The sequence below is a fragment of the Coccinella septempunctata genome, chromosome 5 (genome assembly GCF_907165205.1).
Source record: "Coccinella septempunctata chromosome 5, icCocSept1.1, whole genome shotgun sequence".
Taxonomy (NCBI): Eukaryota; Metazoa; Arthropoda; class Insecta; order Coleoptera; family Coccinellidae; genus Coccinella; species Coccinella septempunctata.
Genome location: NC_058193.1, coordinates 32,428,935 through 32,443,555, shown reverse-complemented (window position 1 = coordinate 32,443,555; position 14,621 = coordinate 32,428,935). Strand labels below are relative to the sequence as shown.

At 33.5% G+C, this 14,621-nt stretch overlaps 5 protein-coding genes across 8 annotated transcripts; 4 read left to right on the top strand and 1 right to left on the bottom strand.

Annotated features, from left to right (window-relative positions):
- Positions 1–1,690, top strand: LOC123313810. Of its 2 annotated transcripts, none has more exons than XM_044898840.1 (5): positions 1–131; positions 188–330; positions 380–599; positions 755–860; positions 1,082–1,690. In XM_044898840.1, exons 1-5 carry the CDS (start codon positions 101–103, stop codon positions 1,227–1,229), a joined length of 648 nt encoding a protein of 215 aa, XP_044754775.1. In that variant the 5' UTR covers positions 1–100; the 3' UTR covers positions 1,230–1,690. The 2 variants fall into 2 exon arrangements, with proteins under 2 accessions (XP_044754775.1, XP_044754774.1); XM_044898839.1 differs by having other exon boundaries at positions 1,070–1,684.
- A 229-nt stretch (positions 1,691–1,919) lies between these two features.
- On the top strand, positions 1,920–3,435 carry LOC123313473. The gene is made up of 5 exons (XM_044898370.1): positions 1,920–2,080; positions 2,134–2,279; positions 2,332–2,548; positions 2,786–2,891; positions 3,178–3,435. The coding sequence occupies exons 1-5, from the start codon at positions 2,050–2,052 to the stop codon at positions 3,335–3,337; spliced, it is 660 nt and encodes a 219-aa protein (XP_044754305.1). The 5' UTR covers positions 1,920–2,049; the 3' UTR covers positions 3,338–3,435.
- A 996-nt stretch (positions 3,436–4,431) lies between these two features.
- On the top strand, positions 4,432–9,640 carry LOC123313910 (27 kDa hemolymph glycoprotein-like). Of its 3 annotated transcripts, none has more exons than XM_044899014.1 (5): positions 4,432–4,592; positions 4,646–4,794; positions 4,842–5,061; positions 5,180–5,285; positions 6,781–7,050. In XM_044899014.1, exons 1-5 carry the CDS (start codon positions 4,550–4,552, stop codon positions 6,938–6,940), a joined length of 678 nt encoding a protein of 225 aa, XP_044754949.1. In that variant the 5' UTR covers positions 4,432–4,549; the 3' UTR covers positions 6,941–7,050. The 3 variants fall into 3 exon arrangements, with proteins under 3 accessions (XP_044754949.1, XP_044754950.1, XP_044754951.1); XM_044899015.1 differs by lacking the exons at positions 4,646–4,794; positions 4,842–5,061; positions 5,180–5,285; positions 6,781–7,050 and adding exons at positions 8,273–8,415; positions 8,463–8,682; positions 8,979–9,084; positions 9,371–9,640 and having other exon boundaries at positions 4,439–4,592; XM_044899016.1 differs by lacking the exons at positions 4,432–4,592; positions 4,646–4,794; positions 4,842–5,061; positions 5,180–5,285; positions 6,781–7,050 and adding exons at positions 8,059–8,218; positions 8,273–8,415; positions 8,463–8,682; positions 8,979–9,084; positions 9,371–9,640.
- Positions 9,641–10,390: 750 nt separating this feature from the next.
- On the top strand, positions 10,391–12,211 carry LOC123314434. The gene is made up of 5 exons (XM_044899723.1): positions 10,391–10,544; positions 10,606–10,742; positions 11,168–11,387; positions 11,728–11,830; positions 11,941–12,211. The coding sequence occupies exons 1-5, from the start codon at positions 10,514–10,516 to the stop codon at positions 12,185–12,187; spliced, it is 738 nt and encodes a 245-aa protein (XP_044755658.1). The 5' UTR covers positions 10,391–10,513; the 3' UTR covers positions 12,188–12,211.
- A 432-nt stretch (positions 12,212–12,643) lies between these two features.
- LOC123314432 (venom serine carboxypeptidase-like) lies at positions 12,644–14,310 on the bottom strand. The gene has a single exon (XM_044899721.1). It carries the CDS (start codon positions 14,170–14,172, stop codon positions 12,766–12,768), a length of 1,407 nt encoding a protein of 468 aa, XP_044755656.1. The 5' UTR covers positions 14,173–14,310; the 3' UTR covers positions 12,644–12,765.
- Positions 14,311–14,621: the final 311 nt, after the last annotated feature.

Sequence of the window (14,621 nt, the reverse complement as noted above, 5' to 3'; positions counted from 1 at the left end):
GACCTTGTTATGTTTTAAAGTCAAACTAACATGTTTTCAACGTTCAGTATCAAAATACGAGACTCAAACTCGATTTGCAGTGCTGTAGAAGTAAGGGAAAATGAAATTTGTTGCACTATTATCATTATTTGGTGAGACACAAACGAAACGTATATGGAATAATAAGTATGCATTAAAAATTTTTTAGTTGTCTCAGGTTTCACCGAGAAAACTGAGAAAGAGTGGATTTCAGTGGTGGAAAACATCGGTTTCTTCCAGGCTCTAGCAATTCAGTACTTATCAATTTTTGATCCATGGAAGTGTCCACAGTGGTCTCCTGAAAATTTGGAGGTACGAATCGAATAAGATTTTTCACGAATTTCTAGTCCATTTTTTTCAGAAAGAAAACGATAAAGCCATTGAATGTGTCAAGAATATACGAAATAACAGTTCCTTTTGCGACACCTTTGTCCATCATTTCAAGCCTTGCGTTCAAGGACTGCTGGAGGAGGTCAAAAAATGTGAAGCACCTGACGAAATCGCTTTTAAAAACATGATTCTCGATTCGTCTGTTGAGGAGGCTAGATTCATATGTGGTGTTGATGGAGAACATATTTTGGGTTAGAGAACCCTATAATTTTGATAAGTCTTGACACGATATTACCTTCTAACAAAATTTTATAGTTGAAAAAATTCAATATTTCCACCCCTAGGAATTAGGATGCTCGAGATAAAGTTTTTTCCTGTCGTTGTATTCTTATGAATTTCTTTCCAGAAATATGGAATCCATGTGTTATTGATAGTGTTCAATTGAGCAATGGTTGCAGAAAGAACATTACCAGACCTTTGGGACACACAATATACCCAACAGCTATTTGTAGGTATGAAAACATCATTGCCAAAAAATTTATTCATCATGAAATCAGTTTTTACAACGAATGAAAATTTTAACAATATTCCTTCTGAATATTCATGGATTACAACAAAGGATTTTATAACCTATTATTTAAAAAACTCTTAGATGTAATACGAAAATTTTTCACTTGGTATATCGTTATTTATTGAAACATTATGTAACATTCTATTTCAGTAACTTCTCAAGCTTACAGAAATGTTTCGAAAACCAACTGCAACAAGAATGCCGAAATGAATTGACTAGAACTACCTTACATGATTTATTTTCTGTTAATGTTGAACCATGCAACGCAGTCATGATGGTATATTTCGAACTGGCAGAATATCTGCGTTGAATACTTAACATTGTGGTTGTTTCATCTACTTTCACCTTGAAAATTCAATAGTCACAAAGAAAATGTATATCTGAGAATTACATCACAAAAACAAAGACAATTTTTTGAAAACACAACAATTTGTGTTTCAAATTACCTATATCATCTTACCTCAAATACCAAATTTACATAGTACGTAGTTGATGTTTCTAAAACACTTGTCCAAAAATAATTGTTGAACAAGTTTTTTTCAAATAAAGAGTATTAGAATTCAGTTGACTATTTTTGTTCAGAGCCTACTTATCATTCAGAAATAGCAACTCAAAAGAGCCCCTAACCTTTTCGGAAGTAGCAGCGAAAACATATTAGGACAACTTTTCTCAAACAAATACATATACTGAAAAATGGTGACGAGCTGTTTTAGATTTTTGTGTGTACTAGGCGAATATTGACTGAATTGAATGATCAAAAAGAAGTCATCAGAACTAAAACCATTTTCGTTAAATATCCTGGGTCGTCAGTTGCATTTTCTGATCTAAAGCATCCTTTATCTAGAAAAGGATGATACGAGTTATCTATCCACCAACATGAACCTGTCCTCCATGGAAAGGTTCTGTTTGAGAGTTATTTTTCCTAATGAATAAAACCATTTGAATCAGAATATATGTTATATGTAATATTTTTTAATGTTACTGGATGAGCTTGAATTTGTTTATCCGCATTAAGAGAACGACCTTGTTTGGAGAATATTTATCGAAATCTTCTTGTTATCAAGCATCAAGTCTAGAATCGGAATATACTAACTCGAAATCGATTTGCAGTGCTTTAGACGCAAGCGAAAATGAAATTTGTTTTAATATTGTCATTTTTTGGTGAGACCACATGCGGAATGAATGGGATATTGACTAAAAAACATTCTTTTCAGTTTTGTCGGTTTTAGCAGAGAAAACCGAAGGAGAGAGAGAAGCCTCGGAGGTGGAAGATATTGGATTGGTCCATGCCTTCGTGATTAAATACTTGAGTATTTTTGTTCCATGGCAATGTCCACATGCTTCACATGAAAATATGCAGGTACCTACGAATCGGATTATATCTTACCCAACACTTTCATAGATTTTTTTAGAAGGAAAGAGGAAACGCTATTGAATGTGTTAAGAATATCAGTTTTAACAGTACATATTGCGATACCTTTGTCCATCATTTCAAGCCTTGCCTTCAAGGACTGCTGGATAAAGTTAAGAAATGTGATGATCCTAATTTCTTCTTATTTAAAAACACTCTTGACTCGTTTATTGAAGAGGCAAAATACATATGTAATGTTGATGGAGAACACATTTTGGGTGAGGGAACTCAGAACTATTTAATTTTTGATATTTCTAAACCCTCCAATATTCAGCTGAAGATGAGACCAGTAAATATTTACAGCTATATCTAATTCAGTGAAGGAAATTCGATCAATGTCAAACAATATCATTAATTTTCAGTTTTAGAAGGCAGGATGAAATTTTACTCGTTTTGTGTTTCTTCATCACTATCTTTATGAATTTTTCAATAGTTTTGAAATGAGGTTTTTTCAGAAATATCCAATTCATGCGTTGTTAAAAGTGTCAAAATGAGTTATGAATGTAGAAAGAACATCACAGCACCAATCGAAGACAGGAAAAACCCATTAACCCTTTGTAGGTGAGTGCATGAACACTTTTTATTATTCACAAAACATGTGATCACTCTATAAAACGCCCAAAAAAGTGATCAATATGAATTCTGGACTTGATATGGAAATCAATCGAAAATTGGATCATCAGCACAAACAAACATAAAAACAAAATACAGTTACCGATAACCTCGACCCTTGATTGTGCAAATTTCAGGAGGGATTATAAAATCTAAATTTTTTCCGGTGCTGTCAAGAAATTGACAATTTCAATTTCACGAAAATTTTTTTTGTGAAAATCTGTTCTATTTGTAGGGGCTTCCCAAGCCTGTTGAGATGTTTCGAAAGCCAGATGCAGCAAGAATGTGGAAATGAATTGACTAGAACAACCTTACATGATTTATTTTCTGTTGATGTAGAGCCATGCAACACAGCAATGATGATATATTTCGAAATCGTGGAAATGTTACGCTGATTACAGAATCATTATGGGTGTATCAGATTCACACTGATTTCTCCTGAAAAATGTAAATTTGTGAAATATATTTAAAAATTAAAAATACGCGAATAATGTATTGTGAGTTTCATAATTCCACCCAATAACAATTTTACATTATCCACTACAGGATTGATTAGAAGAAGAGGTTTTTAATGAAGAGTTCTGTGATCATCCCCTACACAATACAGAAAACGAAAAAATTTGGCGCGTTACCAAAATAATTAAAAAAAACGATACAAATACAATCAGAAAATTTTATTTGAAATATCTTAAGGTTCAGTGAAGAACAAGGACTGAAGAAGAAAATTCGGCATTCAACATACTCAAAGAAATTCCAGCAATAAATAGATACTTCGGGTTCCGTTAAATTCCTTGCTAAATTGACATTATCAGTTTTTTTTTAATTCTGAAGATCCTTGATTTGGAGGAATGTTAATAAAACAACAGAATAGAAAAATGTTAACAATGAGCTTTTGTTATAAGTGAGAACCTTACAAATTTATTTCGTTTAAGTCCATTGAATTTCCAGAAATATACTGAAACAAAACTCCTTTCAAGAAAGAAGATTCGAACATGGAAAAAGAAGGTCTGATTTTTAGGTTAGATAAATACTAATTTCTACGAAGAATCGAAATATTTTTTCCCATACCTACATATAGGTACCTACTGAAGAATGGTGTCGAAGTGTTTCAGTGTGGCAAAATTGGCAAATATTAACTGAACTGAAATCGTTTTCGTCAAATATCCTGGGTGCTCAGTTGAATTTACTGTTTTTCCAATTCCTCATGAGGAACGCTTGCTGCTGATCTAAGGCATTCTTTATCCATCAGGATGATAAGAGATATCTATTCACTAACATGAACCTGACCTCAATGAAAACCTTCTGCTTGAGCGTTATTTAGAACTTCGTAAAAAAGTATCATTTACTATCCGGAGAAAAGAACAAATATCAGTATACCTAATGAGAATGAATTGGAGGAAGAACAAACTTTTCCTAATGAATAAAACTATCAAAATCGGAATATATGTAATAATATTTTTGTTACACGATGAGTTCAAATTTGTTGATCAGAGTTTACAGAACGACCTTGTTTCGTGTCAGAGTCTGAAAATTTATCGAATTAGCCCAGTTATCTACTTAGGTCCAGAATCGAAATACAGAATCAAAATCGATTTGCAGTCCTTTAGATGCAAGCGAAAATGAAATTTGTTATAATATTGTCAGTTTTTGGTGAGACAACAAACGAAATCAATGGAATATTCAGTTAAAAGCATTTTTTTCAGTTTTGTCGGGTTTCGCAGAGGAGACCAAAGATAATTTTAAATCGGAGGAGGAAGATATTGGATTTTTCCAGGCCTTGGCGATTCAATACTTACGAGAATCAAGTTTTGATGCACAGAATTGTTCACAATCTTCACCGGAAAAGTTGGAGGTACGAATCCAATTCAATTTTACCCAAATTTTTCACAATTTTTTTAGGAGGAGAACAGGAAAGCAGTTGAATGTGTTAAGAATATCAGATATAACAGTACATTTTGCGATACCTTTACCCATCATTTTAAGCCTTGCATTCAAGGACTGCTGGATGAAGTTAAAAAATGTGCAGATCCTGTTGGATTCTCATTTAAAAACACTCTTCTTGACTCGTTTATTGAAGAGGCAAAATACATATGTAATGTTGATGGAGAACACATTTTGGGTGAGGGAACTCACAACTATAATATTTTTAGAAATCAGGGTGACATTTTGCTCGTTTTGTGTTTCTTCATCCCTACCTATATGAATTTTTCAATAGTTTTGAAATGAGATATTTTCAGAAATATTTAATCCATGCGTTCTTGACAGTGTGAAAATGAGTCATGAATGTAGAAAGAACATCACAGAACCAATCGTAGACAGGAGAAACCCAATAAGCCTTTGTGGGTGAGTGAACACTTAGATTATTCACAAAAAGGTACCTATCTATCAAGTGATCATTCTATAAAACGACCAAAAAAAAATTATCAATATAAATTGTGAACTTGATATGAAAATCAAACGAAAATTGGATTATTAACACAAAAGAGAAAAACATTTCGTGTTATAGGTATTTTTTTAAATAAGTACCTACTCAAAAACAAAATACCTATACTGCATTCACATTTATTTTAGCAGTCGGTTGGCCATGAAATAATTTTCTCAAGTTTTTGTAACTAGAACGGAGTAAGGTTGGCACTCATGAAATGTCGTTAATGTCATAACGCCGTTGCCACAACTTATATCAATTTTTATTACGACAATGCCGAAAATGATTGAAAAAACAGACAGGGTTTCAGGAAGTGCTATTTAGAATTCAGGTCCGCTCATTCAAATAGTTATACCCTGATATTCTAAAATATAATACGTCAGACGGATATATTCAATGTAAGAGAATTTATATAATGTTTCATCTGAATCTAAACGACTTATATTTCAGCTGAATATTTCCACAATCAGAAAGATTGTGAATGAAGAGGATGAAAAAGAATTTCCCTCTATTGGGGGAGCCAAAAAAGTGGTGGCATTTGAGAATTTTATGTTTGAGTGAATTGATGCGAAAAGTTTACTACACGATCTTCGATGAATGTCATCGTAGAATAAGTTCCCGAAAATTGATTTTTCTATTTTTCATTCGTCTTTTCCTATACATTGTAAATGTCTTAAGGTACCAATAAATACCTCATTATTATTATTATATCAATGTATTAAGATGAACATTCACAAATACGCGCCAGTTATCCTGCTAATTGTTTATTCATGTGAAATGTTTGTTCAAAGGTGAAGTTCATCTTGATTGAAACTTCCTCTAATTCCTTTTACTTATATTGATGCGAGATGATTTTTGTTGAAGAATTTAACATTCTTGTAATTATCTGTTAATTCCTTCGGGAGATACCTATTCCCAACCACTGCAACATATGCATTTCATCTTCGGGTAAATATTTTTAAAATCTACAACTGATGTAACGTATTCAAACTTTAGCCAAAGAAGATAACGAACATTAACTCTCCTCAAGCTAGTGCATATTATGATATTATACTGATCTCTTGTATTTTCCATGCAAATAACTGGATTTGGTATGCCTTCAATTAGTTTGTATAAATTTCAATTATGTTCGTCACATATTTTCCGAAGAGATTAGACATTGTGATAAAATACGTAATAACAGAAACTTTTACGTAGAACGGGCAACATAGTGTTGATTTGAAACCCAAAAATGTTTTGACAAGCGTCATAACCCCAGATTTTCGTACTATACAGAGTGAAATGTGTCAAATTTCCATGGCCAACCGACTGCTAAAATAAAAGTGAATGGAGTATATAGTTGCCAACCTTGATTGACTCTTGAATGTGCAAATTTCAGGAGGGATTATTATAATTTCTGATTTCTATTTCTAGTGCCTTCCCGGGCATGCAGAAATGTTTCGAAACACAGATGCAGAAAGAGTGTGTAAATGAATTGACTAAAACAGACTTACACGATTTATTTTCTGTTGATGTAAAGCCATGCAACATAGCAATGATGTTATATTTCGAATTATCGGAATACTTACGTTGACAGCAGGATTATCATTGTTCTCTCAGCTGATTTCAGATTCCAGATGAATTCTTCTGATAAATGTAGATCTGTTGAAGATATTTAGAAATTAAAAATATTCGAGTACTGTATTTGGAGTTTCATAATTTCACCTAATAACCATTCTGTTTCCTCTAGTACAGGATTGACACAATTCCCAAGAAAAGGAAGCTATTCTAAAGCATGTTTATTCTACCCAATATTCGAATTTCACAGAAATTTTTGAACGTCAAATTACTCGAACACAGAGCATTTACGAGAAAATATGAGGACTACTTTTATTTTACAAAACATTCGAATATTCATTAGACAGCGTCCAACTTAGTTTCAAGAGTTGGGTTCTTTGAATTTTTGGTATTTTTATGACACGTAATGGTCATCAGGAGGAAACTGGAGAAGATTCATCAAATGAATGAAACGCTATATTCCGGAATTCATTTCCGGATGATTAGGGTACCAATTTTTTGTAATTACAACGATGTTAATGATACAACAGAAAAGAAAAATATTAACAAGGTATTTCACAATGACGTTTTGGTATAAGTACATACAGTGAGAACGTAACAAATTCATTTGAATGAATTTTTAGAAATATACTGAAATAAAACTCCTACAAGAAAGCAGAATCGGGCATTGAATTAAGGGTTCAGATAAATGCTAATTTTTCACGACAAACCGAAATATAGGTATCTACTGAAGAATGGTGTCGAACTGTTTCAGATTTTTGTGTGGCAAAATTGGCAAATATTGACTGAACTGAAATCGTTTTCGTCAAATATCGTGGGTCCTCAGTTGAATTTACTGTTTTTCCAATTCCTCATGAGGAACGCTTGCTACTGATCTAATCCATCAGGATGATAAGAGATATCTATTCACTAACATGAACCTGACCTCAATGAAAACCTTCTGCTTGAGCGTTCTTTGGAACTCCGTAAAAAAGTATCATTCAGACTATCCGGAGAAAAGAAGAAATATGAGTATACCTAATGAAAAAGAATTGGAAGAAGGACATACTTTTCCTAATGTATGAAAATATCAAAATCGGAATAAATGTAATAATCTTTTTGAAATGTTACACGATGAGTCAAATTTGTTGATCAGAATTAACAGAACGACCTTGTTTCGTGTCAGAGTCTGAAAATTTATCGAAATAGCCCAGTTATCTACTCAGGTCCAGAATCGAAATACAGAATCAAAATCGATTTGCAGTCCTTTAGATGCAAGCGAAAATGAAATTGGTTATAATATTGTCAGTTTTTGGTGAGACAACAAACGGAATCAATGGAATATTCAGCTAAAAGCATTTTTTTTTAGTTTTGTCGGGTTTCGCACAGGAAACCAAAGAAGATTATCAATCGGAGGTGGAAGATATTGGATTGTTCCAGGCCTTGGCAATTCAATACTTATCGAGTTTTAGTCCACGGAATTGTTCACAATCTACACCTGAAAAGTTGAAGGTACGAATCCAATTCAATTTTACCCAAATTTTTCACGATTTTTTTAGGGGGAAAACAGGAAAGCAATTGAATGTGTTAAGAATATCAGATATAACAGTACATTTTGCGATACCTTCAACCATCATTTTAAGCCTTGCGTTCAAGGACTGCTGGATGAAGTTAAGAAATGTGAAGATCCTAATGGATTCGCATTAAAAAACGCTATTCTAGACTCGTTTATTGAAGAGGCAAAATACATATGTGATGTTGATGGAGAACACATTTTGGGTGAGGGAACTCACTATAATATAACTATAATATTATTAATATTTCCATTGAGTATCAACCCCCACCCCATTGTTGAATACTCGAAGATATTTCTAAACACTCAAATATTCAGCTGAAGATAACACCAGTGAATATTTACAGCTATACCTAATTCAATGAAGGACATTCGATCAATGTCAAATTGTATCATTAATAATTTACACTTTTGGAAATCAGGGTGACATTTTTCTCGTTTTGTGTTTCTTCATCACTACCTATATGAATTTTTCAATAGTTTTGAAATGAGTTATTTTCAGAAATGTTCAATCCATGTGTTCTTAAAAGTGTCAAATTGAGTCATGAATGTAGAAAGAACATCACAGAACCAATCGTAGACAAGAAAAACGTAATAGCCATTTGTGGGTAAGTGAACACTTATATATTATTCACAAAAAAGTGCCTATCTATTAAGTGATCATTCTATAAAACGACCAAAAAAAAATTATCAATTTAAATTGTGAACTTGATATGGAAATCAAACGAAAATTGGATTATTAACACAAAAGAGAAAAAACATTTCGTGTTATAGGTATTTTTTAAATAGGTACCTACTCAAAAACAAAATACCTATAGTTGCCGATAACCTTGATTGACTCTTGATTGTGCAAATTTCAGGAGGAATTATTATAATTTCTGATTTCTTTTCCAGTGCCTTCCCAGGCTTGCAGAAATGTTTCGAAACCCAGATGAAGCAAGAGTGTGGAAATGAACTGACTAGAACAGACTTACATGATTTATTTTCTGTTGATGTAAAGCCATGCAACGTAGCAATGATGTTATATTTCCAATTAGCGGAATTTTTGCGTTGACAGCATTATTATCATGGTTGTCTCAGCTGATTTCAGATTGACTCTGAATTCTTCTTAAAAATGTAGATCTGTTGGAGATATTTAGAAATTAAAAATACTCGAATATTGTATTTGGAGTTTCATAATTTCACCTAATAACCATTTTGTTTCCTCTAGTACAGGATTGACATCACAATTCCTAAGAAGAGCCTGTATATTCTGTTGAAATGAAAAGTTACTGAGAACATAGCCTTCATAACAGTTGAAAACGAAAAATGTTTGCATTTTTTCATAATTATTTAAAAATAAAATACAAAAAGAAAACATTCAGAAAATTGTATTTGAGATATCTTAAGGTTTAGTGGATCAATGAAAAACAAGGAGAAAATAAGATGCTTTTAAATCTGCTGTGTTTTTTGCCATTGCATTATGATTCTAATGAATATTAATGATAAAGACAATAAATAGGGTATTCAACAAACCCAAAGAAATAAATAAATTTCTACAATAGTTACCCATTTGGTATTTATTAAATTTCTTGCTGAAATGATGATCATCAAATTTTTGTGATTCTAAAGTTGACCTTGATTTAGGGGAATATTTTGATGAAACAACAGAACAGAAAAATATTAACAAGGTATTTCGCAATGAGCATTTGGTAAAGCTACAGAGTGAGGACGTAACAAATTTATTTGAATGAATTTAGGAAATGAAAGAATATTCGAGCATAGAATAAGAAGGGTTAATTTTCAAATCAGATAAATACTAATTTTTTACGTCCTGATTTTATATCAGGATCTTGAAAATTCTGAATATATGTATCTAAAAATAACAAACGGGATCAAAATAAGTAATGAACTGTGGGAAAATCCTTTCGAAGCAGATACAAAATATGAATTTGAAATATTTGCTATCTTATCATTGTAGAATTCGAAAACAACAAGAGAATTCCAACTAACCCTCGTTCATCAAAATATTTATTCTTTCGTGTTCAACGTATCAACATGAAAACACATCTAATTTTTCTTATACTAGGTAAAGCTTTTGAAATATTCTCTTATTTGTAGTTCGTCGAATTACTATATGCTAATTTCAGTTCTCAGTTCATGTTCTGAGGGAAATATATCTGATGATATTGAAGAAGATGTTGGAAGGGCTCAAGCCATATTGCTCTTCTATCTTACTTCCGTCGGAGTACGTCAATGCGAAACCCATTCACATGAAGATTTAGTGGTGAGAGAAAAATGCTCAAAAATACGATGTGAAAATTTTGAACCTATCCATTTCAATTTTCTTTGAATTCTCTTGGTTTAGAAAAATCGACTTGAAGAGTTTGTTCATTTTAACTTTTCGTTCTTAAAACGGCTAAAAATTTTTTTGTTTTTATATTTATAAGTAACCAGAAATTTTATACGTCTATTTGATTCTCAGTAAATATATCTACAATATAACTTCATAAATTACTTTTTTCATATTTTTTTCGAGCCCGTGTAAAATATTTTTCGATCTCAAGGAAAGTATTTTTGGACAACTTGAAAGCACTTTTTGATCTCGAAAAATAATTTTCCTCCTGGGTCTCAAAAAATATGTTTTCTCAGCGTTGAAAGCTGAGCTTTTTGATAAGTAAAAGTATAAAAATCTTCCCCATTTCCATATAGGCACAACAAACCAAAGCAATCGAATGCGTCAAAAATATTACATATGATGGTACCTTCTGCGAGAGCTTCCCAAAAAAATTTAAACCTTGTGTTAGTAATATCCTTGCTGAAAGGGGACAGTGTGATTCACCTTTTATGAATGCTCTCAAAAATTCTGTGATGGATTCAGTCATCGCTGAAATCGAATATCTCTGCAGCATTAATGGTGAACGTATCCTTGGTGAGAAAATTATTTTTTTTTCGTATTCCATCTGAAGTAAACCATAAAATTTTGGGAAATGAAGAGTATTCGCAGAGATAAATATATATTTGGTACTTTTATTGAATCAGGAATAGAGTGAAGGAGCTGAAGCGAAAAATTCAAAGCCCAAGTCATTTTTATCAACAAAACTTCATAATGCCTTACTGAAAAAAGATTTGAAATATTTGAATGATGCACAACATTATCCAAAATTTATGGAGAGTAGGTAGTAGACTTCCTTCATACACAAATTGAATTGAAACAGAAAAATAACTTTAGCAGTTGCATGAAGACATAATTATTATATTTCGTTTTGCAGAATTGGTGAACCCCTGCGTTATTACAAGTGCCTTGCAAGGTTACAAGTGTAAAACAGACGTAATGAGACCTTATCAAAGTTCAAGTTTGCCAGAAGCTTGCAGGTAACAAAACAAACTCAGTTAATCAAGCAAAACTCTCATAAAAATTCAAAAGTAGCGAAAATTTTTCTGAGCTCAGGAATTTCTCGAAAATTCAATAGTGTATATTTCAGGGTATTCCCAGATGTTCTGAATTGTCTGGAGAAAGAAATCAAAAATGAATGTGAAAAGGAACTTACCAGGAAAACACTCCATGATTTCTTTTCGGTTGAAGTCAAACCTTGCAACGTAGCAATTGAAGGATATATGGAACTGATTAAGTTCATATCTAGAAAATACGAATATATTCCAAAAAAAAATGGAAATTGCGAAAATTGTGGTTACGAGATAATTCAAAACAATTTGGAAGAGAATAAATAATAAAAAAATTCCATTCCCTACTTACTTGCGCTCTATTATTCAACAGAGTACCTAAAACGTGATTTTTCTGGATGTTTCAAAACTAATCTAGCTACTCTGAGAAAGTAGATTTCCTTGATACTAAGTACTGAGGGGAAATACCAGGATGTAGTGTGATTCCAACCATGAATTTATTTGCAATTTTAACTAAGGTTTTTGGGATTTTTCACAAATCTATGAATTTTTCACGATTCATTTCGTTTCGGTCTGATCATAAGGATGAACTTCAAGAAGGAATTCTGAGATGAGCTACAATTTTCGTACAATGTACAAAAAAGAAGAGTCAGTCATCAAAGATTTTAAATTTTAAAAGAATATTTCCAACTACGATCAAATATTATAATATAGATACATGCAGGTAAGTATTTAGATGTAAATTGGCTGAAATGTAAAAACTATTCATTTAAAAAACTGTTCTCACATTTTGTTCATTTTATTCCTCAGAAAATTCATATTAATGAACTTTCTATTTTTATTAAAATTCATCAATATCAATATAAATCACAATATGCACTCAACAACAAAAATAACTTATTTTTTCAATCGTATTCTTCGTCAAATTTCAAATTCCTGGTGAATCTATAAATCAAATCTAGCGACCATACAGGCTGATCGTGGGGCACCATATGACCGGCGTCTCTAACCAGAAGATCGGTAAGATTTCCAGCTACCTTAACAAAACCGGCTATGTCATTGTTCACGGACCAAATGTTTCTACTGGCCATCTTGTATTCTGCCGAAGACGAAAAATTCAATTTCTCCAGATAGTTCACCGTCAATGGATAAGCGACGATGATGTCAACCTGTCCGCTGTACAGAAGCACCCTGTAGTTGTCTATTAGCTCAGGCAAAAGGTGCACCACCGATTTCATGACGTCGCTGTTCAAAGCCTCATTGACGTCTCCGCCATCTTGGAATTTGGCGTTGCCGACGTGTATCGCCTTCCTTATCTCGCTGGTTTGGATGAAGGTGTCCATAAGAGGCTCGTCGTCTTGATCTTGGGCAAATAAGTAGTTGTAAACGTTGGTTATGCCCGTCATGCTCATCATTGTGTAGAGAATTTCGTCTTGTCTGTCTCTAGCCTCGGCGTATCTTCCCTGTTTTATCAAGTCAATGGAGTCGTCCCTGATAGTGTTGAGGAAATCCTTCGTTTTCAAATCTACAATACCGTGCTGATACAGATAATCTCCATAGTTCAGCTGGTTGATCGGGTCTGTCCAGCCGTTTCCAATTGCTAAGCCTTTGAGGTTCACCTTCAAACGTTCAGGAAGACCTCTGTTAGCCCTCAATATGTAGTGTGATATGGAAGGTATATAATGACCCCCGTAAGATTCCCCAGTGATGAAGAAATCGTTCTTCCTCAATTCTGGAAACAGCTGGAAGAACTGCTGGATTGCCTGGAACAACTCGGCGCTTACTTGATCCTCGTCGTGTGCCAAGCCTTCTGCGTCGGTGAAACTATAACCTGCCCCAGCAGGATTATCTATCCATATCATGTTATGCTTCTTCGTCCACGTCTCCTTTCGCAAAACCACATCTCTAGTGTTGTTCATCCTAAAAGGTCCATTTTCGGAGAACAGACCAAACAAAGAAGTAGAACCTGGACCACCCTGGAGCCATAACACGACAGGGTCATTGGCTGGGTCAGACTCAGAAGGGCAAAACCAAGCGAATAGGTTTGTGTTGTGCGTTTTGTTCACTGTGAAGAATCCGGTGTAATGGGTGATGTTTCCGAAGGCCTTATGTGTAACCCTGGATGCATTCCTGGCTTCTTGGATCCTTCCAGCTTCTATGTAGGGGGTTAAAATCAGGGGTTGACCATTGTCTTCGTCGGCTTTCACTGGCCGGGTTTGGATTTTTCTATAGAAATTCGGAAATCTACTCACGGAAGTGGATAATTGAAACAGGACACAGAGAGATAACAAGTATAGCGTCGAACAAGTCATGATTGCACACTATGGGCTTGAAAGAAGTGAGCATATTTCAATTAAAATCGTTCACGCGTATCATCTTATCATGAGTGTACTTTTGAGACTGTATTGTATTCAAAATAAAGCGTTCCAAGTCAAGTGCTGATGTCTCATCCAGAAGAATGAGGAAATATTATAGAGTATCTCGTATAGAGATCAACTCCATGACAAATTATGTATTATAAAGTATGATTGAATTGATGTGACCGACGATTGATGATAATCCATAATTAAAATAAAAACTGAATTGTCTGATTTTCACAGGTAAACTTGTTCACTGTCAGAGAAGTGTCGACGTGTAGTAGTTTAAGGAAGGTTTTTTCTACACCTTGCAATCATAGGGAAAACCTCAGAAAATTTTTTCGACTTTCTGCTTCCCTACTCAATTTCTGTCAGTTTTCTGGTTTCTGAGGGAAAAATGTAGA

Bases quoted from the DNA above. Each gene is read 5' to 3' on its own strand.
- LOC123313810 (XM_044898839.1), top strand. From the start codon at position 101: ATGAAATTTGTTGCACTATTATCATTATTTG. The intron at 132-187 runs GTGAGACACAAA...AAAATTTTTTAG, and splicing joins TGCACTATTATCATTATTTG to TTGTCTCAGGTTTCACCGAG. The intron at 600-754 runs GTTAGAGAACCC...ATTTCTTTCCAG, and splicing joins TGATGGAGAACATATTTTGG to AAATATGGAATCCATGTGTT.
- LOC123314432 (XM_044899721.1), bottom strand. From the start codon at position 14,172: ATGACTTGTTCGACGCTATACTTGTTATCTCTCTGTGTCCTGTTTCAA.
- LOC123313473 (XM_044898370.1), top strand. From the start codon at position 2,050: ATGAAATTTGTTTTAATATTGTCATTTTTTG. The intron at 2,081-2,133 runs GTGAGACCACAT...CATTCTTTTCAG, and splicing joins TTTAATATTGTCATTTTTTG to TTTTGTCGGTTTTAGCAGAG. The intron at 2,892-3,177 runs GTGAGTGCATGA...TTCTATTTGTAG, and splicing joins AACCCATTAACCCTTTGTAG to GGGCTTCCCAAGCCTGTTGA.
- LOC123314434 (XM_044899723.1), top strand. From the start codon at position 10,514: ATGAAAACACATCTAATTTTTCTTATACTAG. The intron at 10,743-11,167 runs GTGAGAGAAAAA...ATTTCCATATAG, and splicing joins ATTCACATGAAGATTTAGTG to GCACAACAAACCAAAGCAAT. The intron at 11,388-11,727 runs GTGAGAAAATTA...TTCGTTTTGCAG, and splicing joins TAATGGTGAACGTATCCTTG to AATTGGTGAACCCCTGCGTT.
- LOC123313910 (XM_044899014.1), top strand. From the start codon at position 4,550: ATGCAAGCGAAAATGAAATTTGTTATAATATTGTCAGTTTTTG. The intron at 4,795-4,841 runs GTACGAATCCAA...CAATTTTTTTAG, and splicing joins CTTCACCGGAAAAGTTGGAG to GAGGAGAACAGGAAAGCAGT. The intron at 5,062-5,179 runs GTGAGGGAACTC...AGATATTTTCAG, and splicing joins TGATGGAGAACACATTTTGG to AAATATTTAATCCATGCGTT.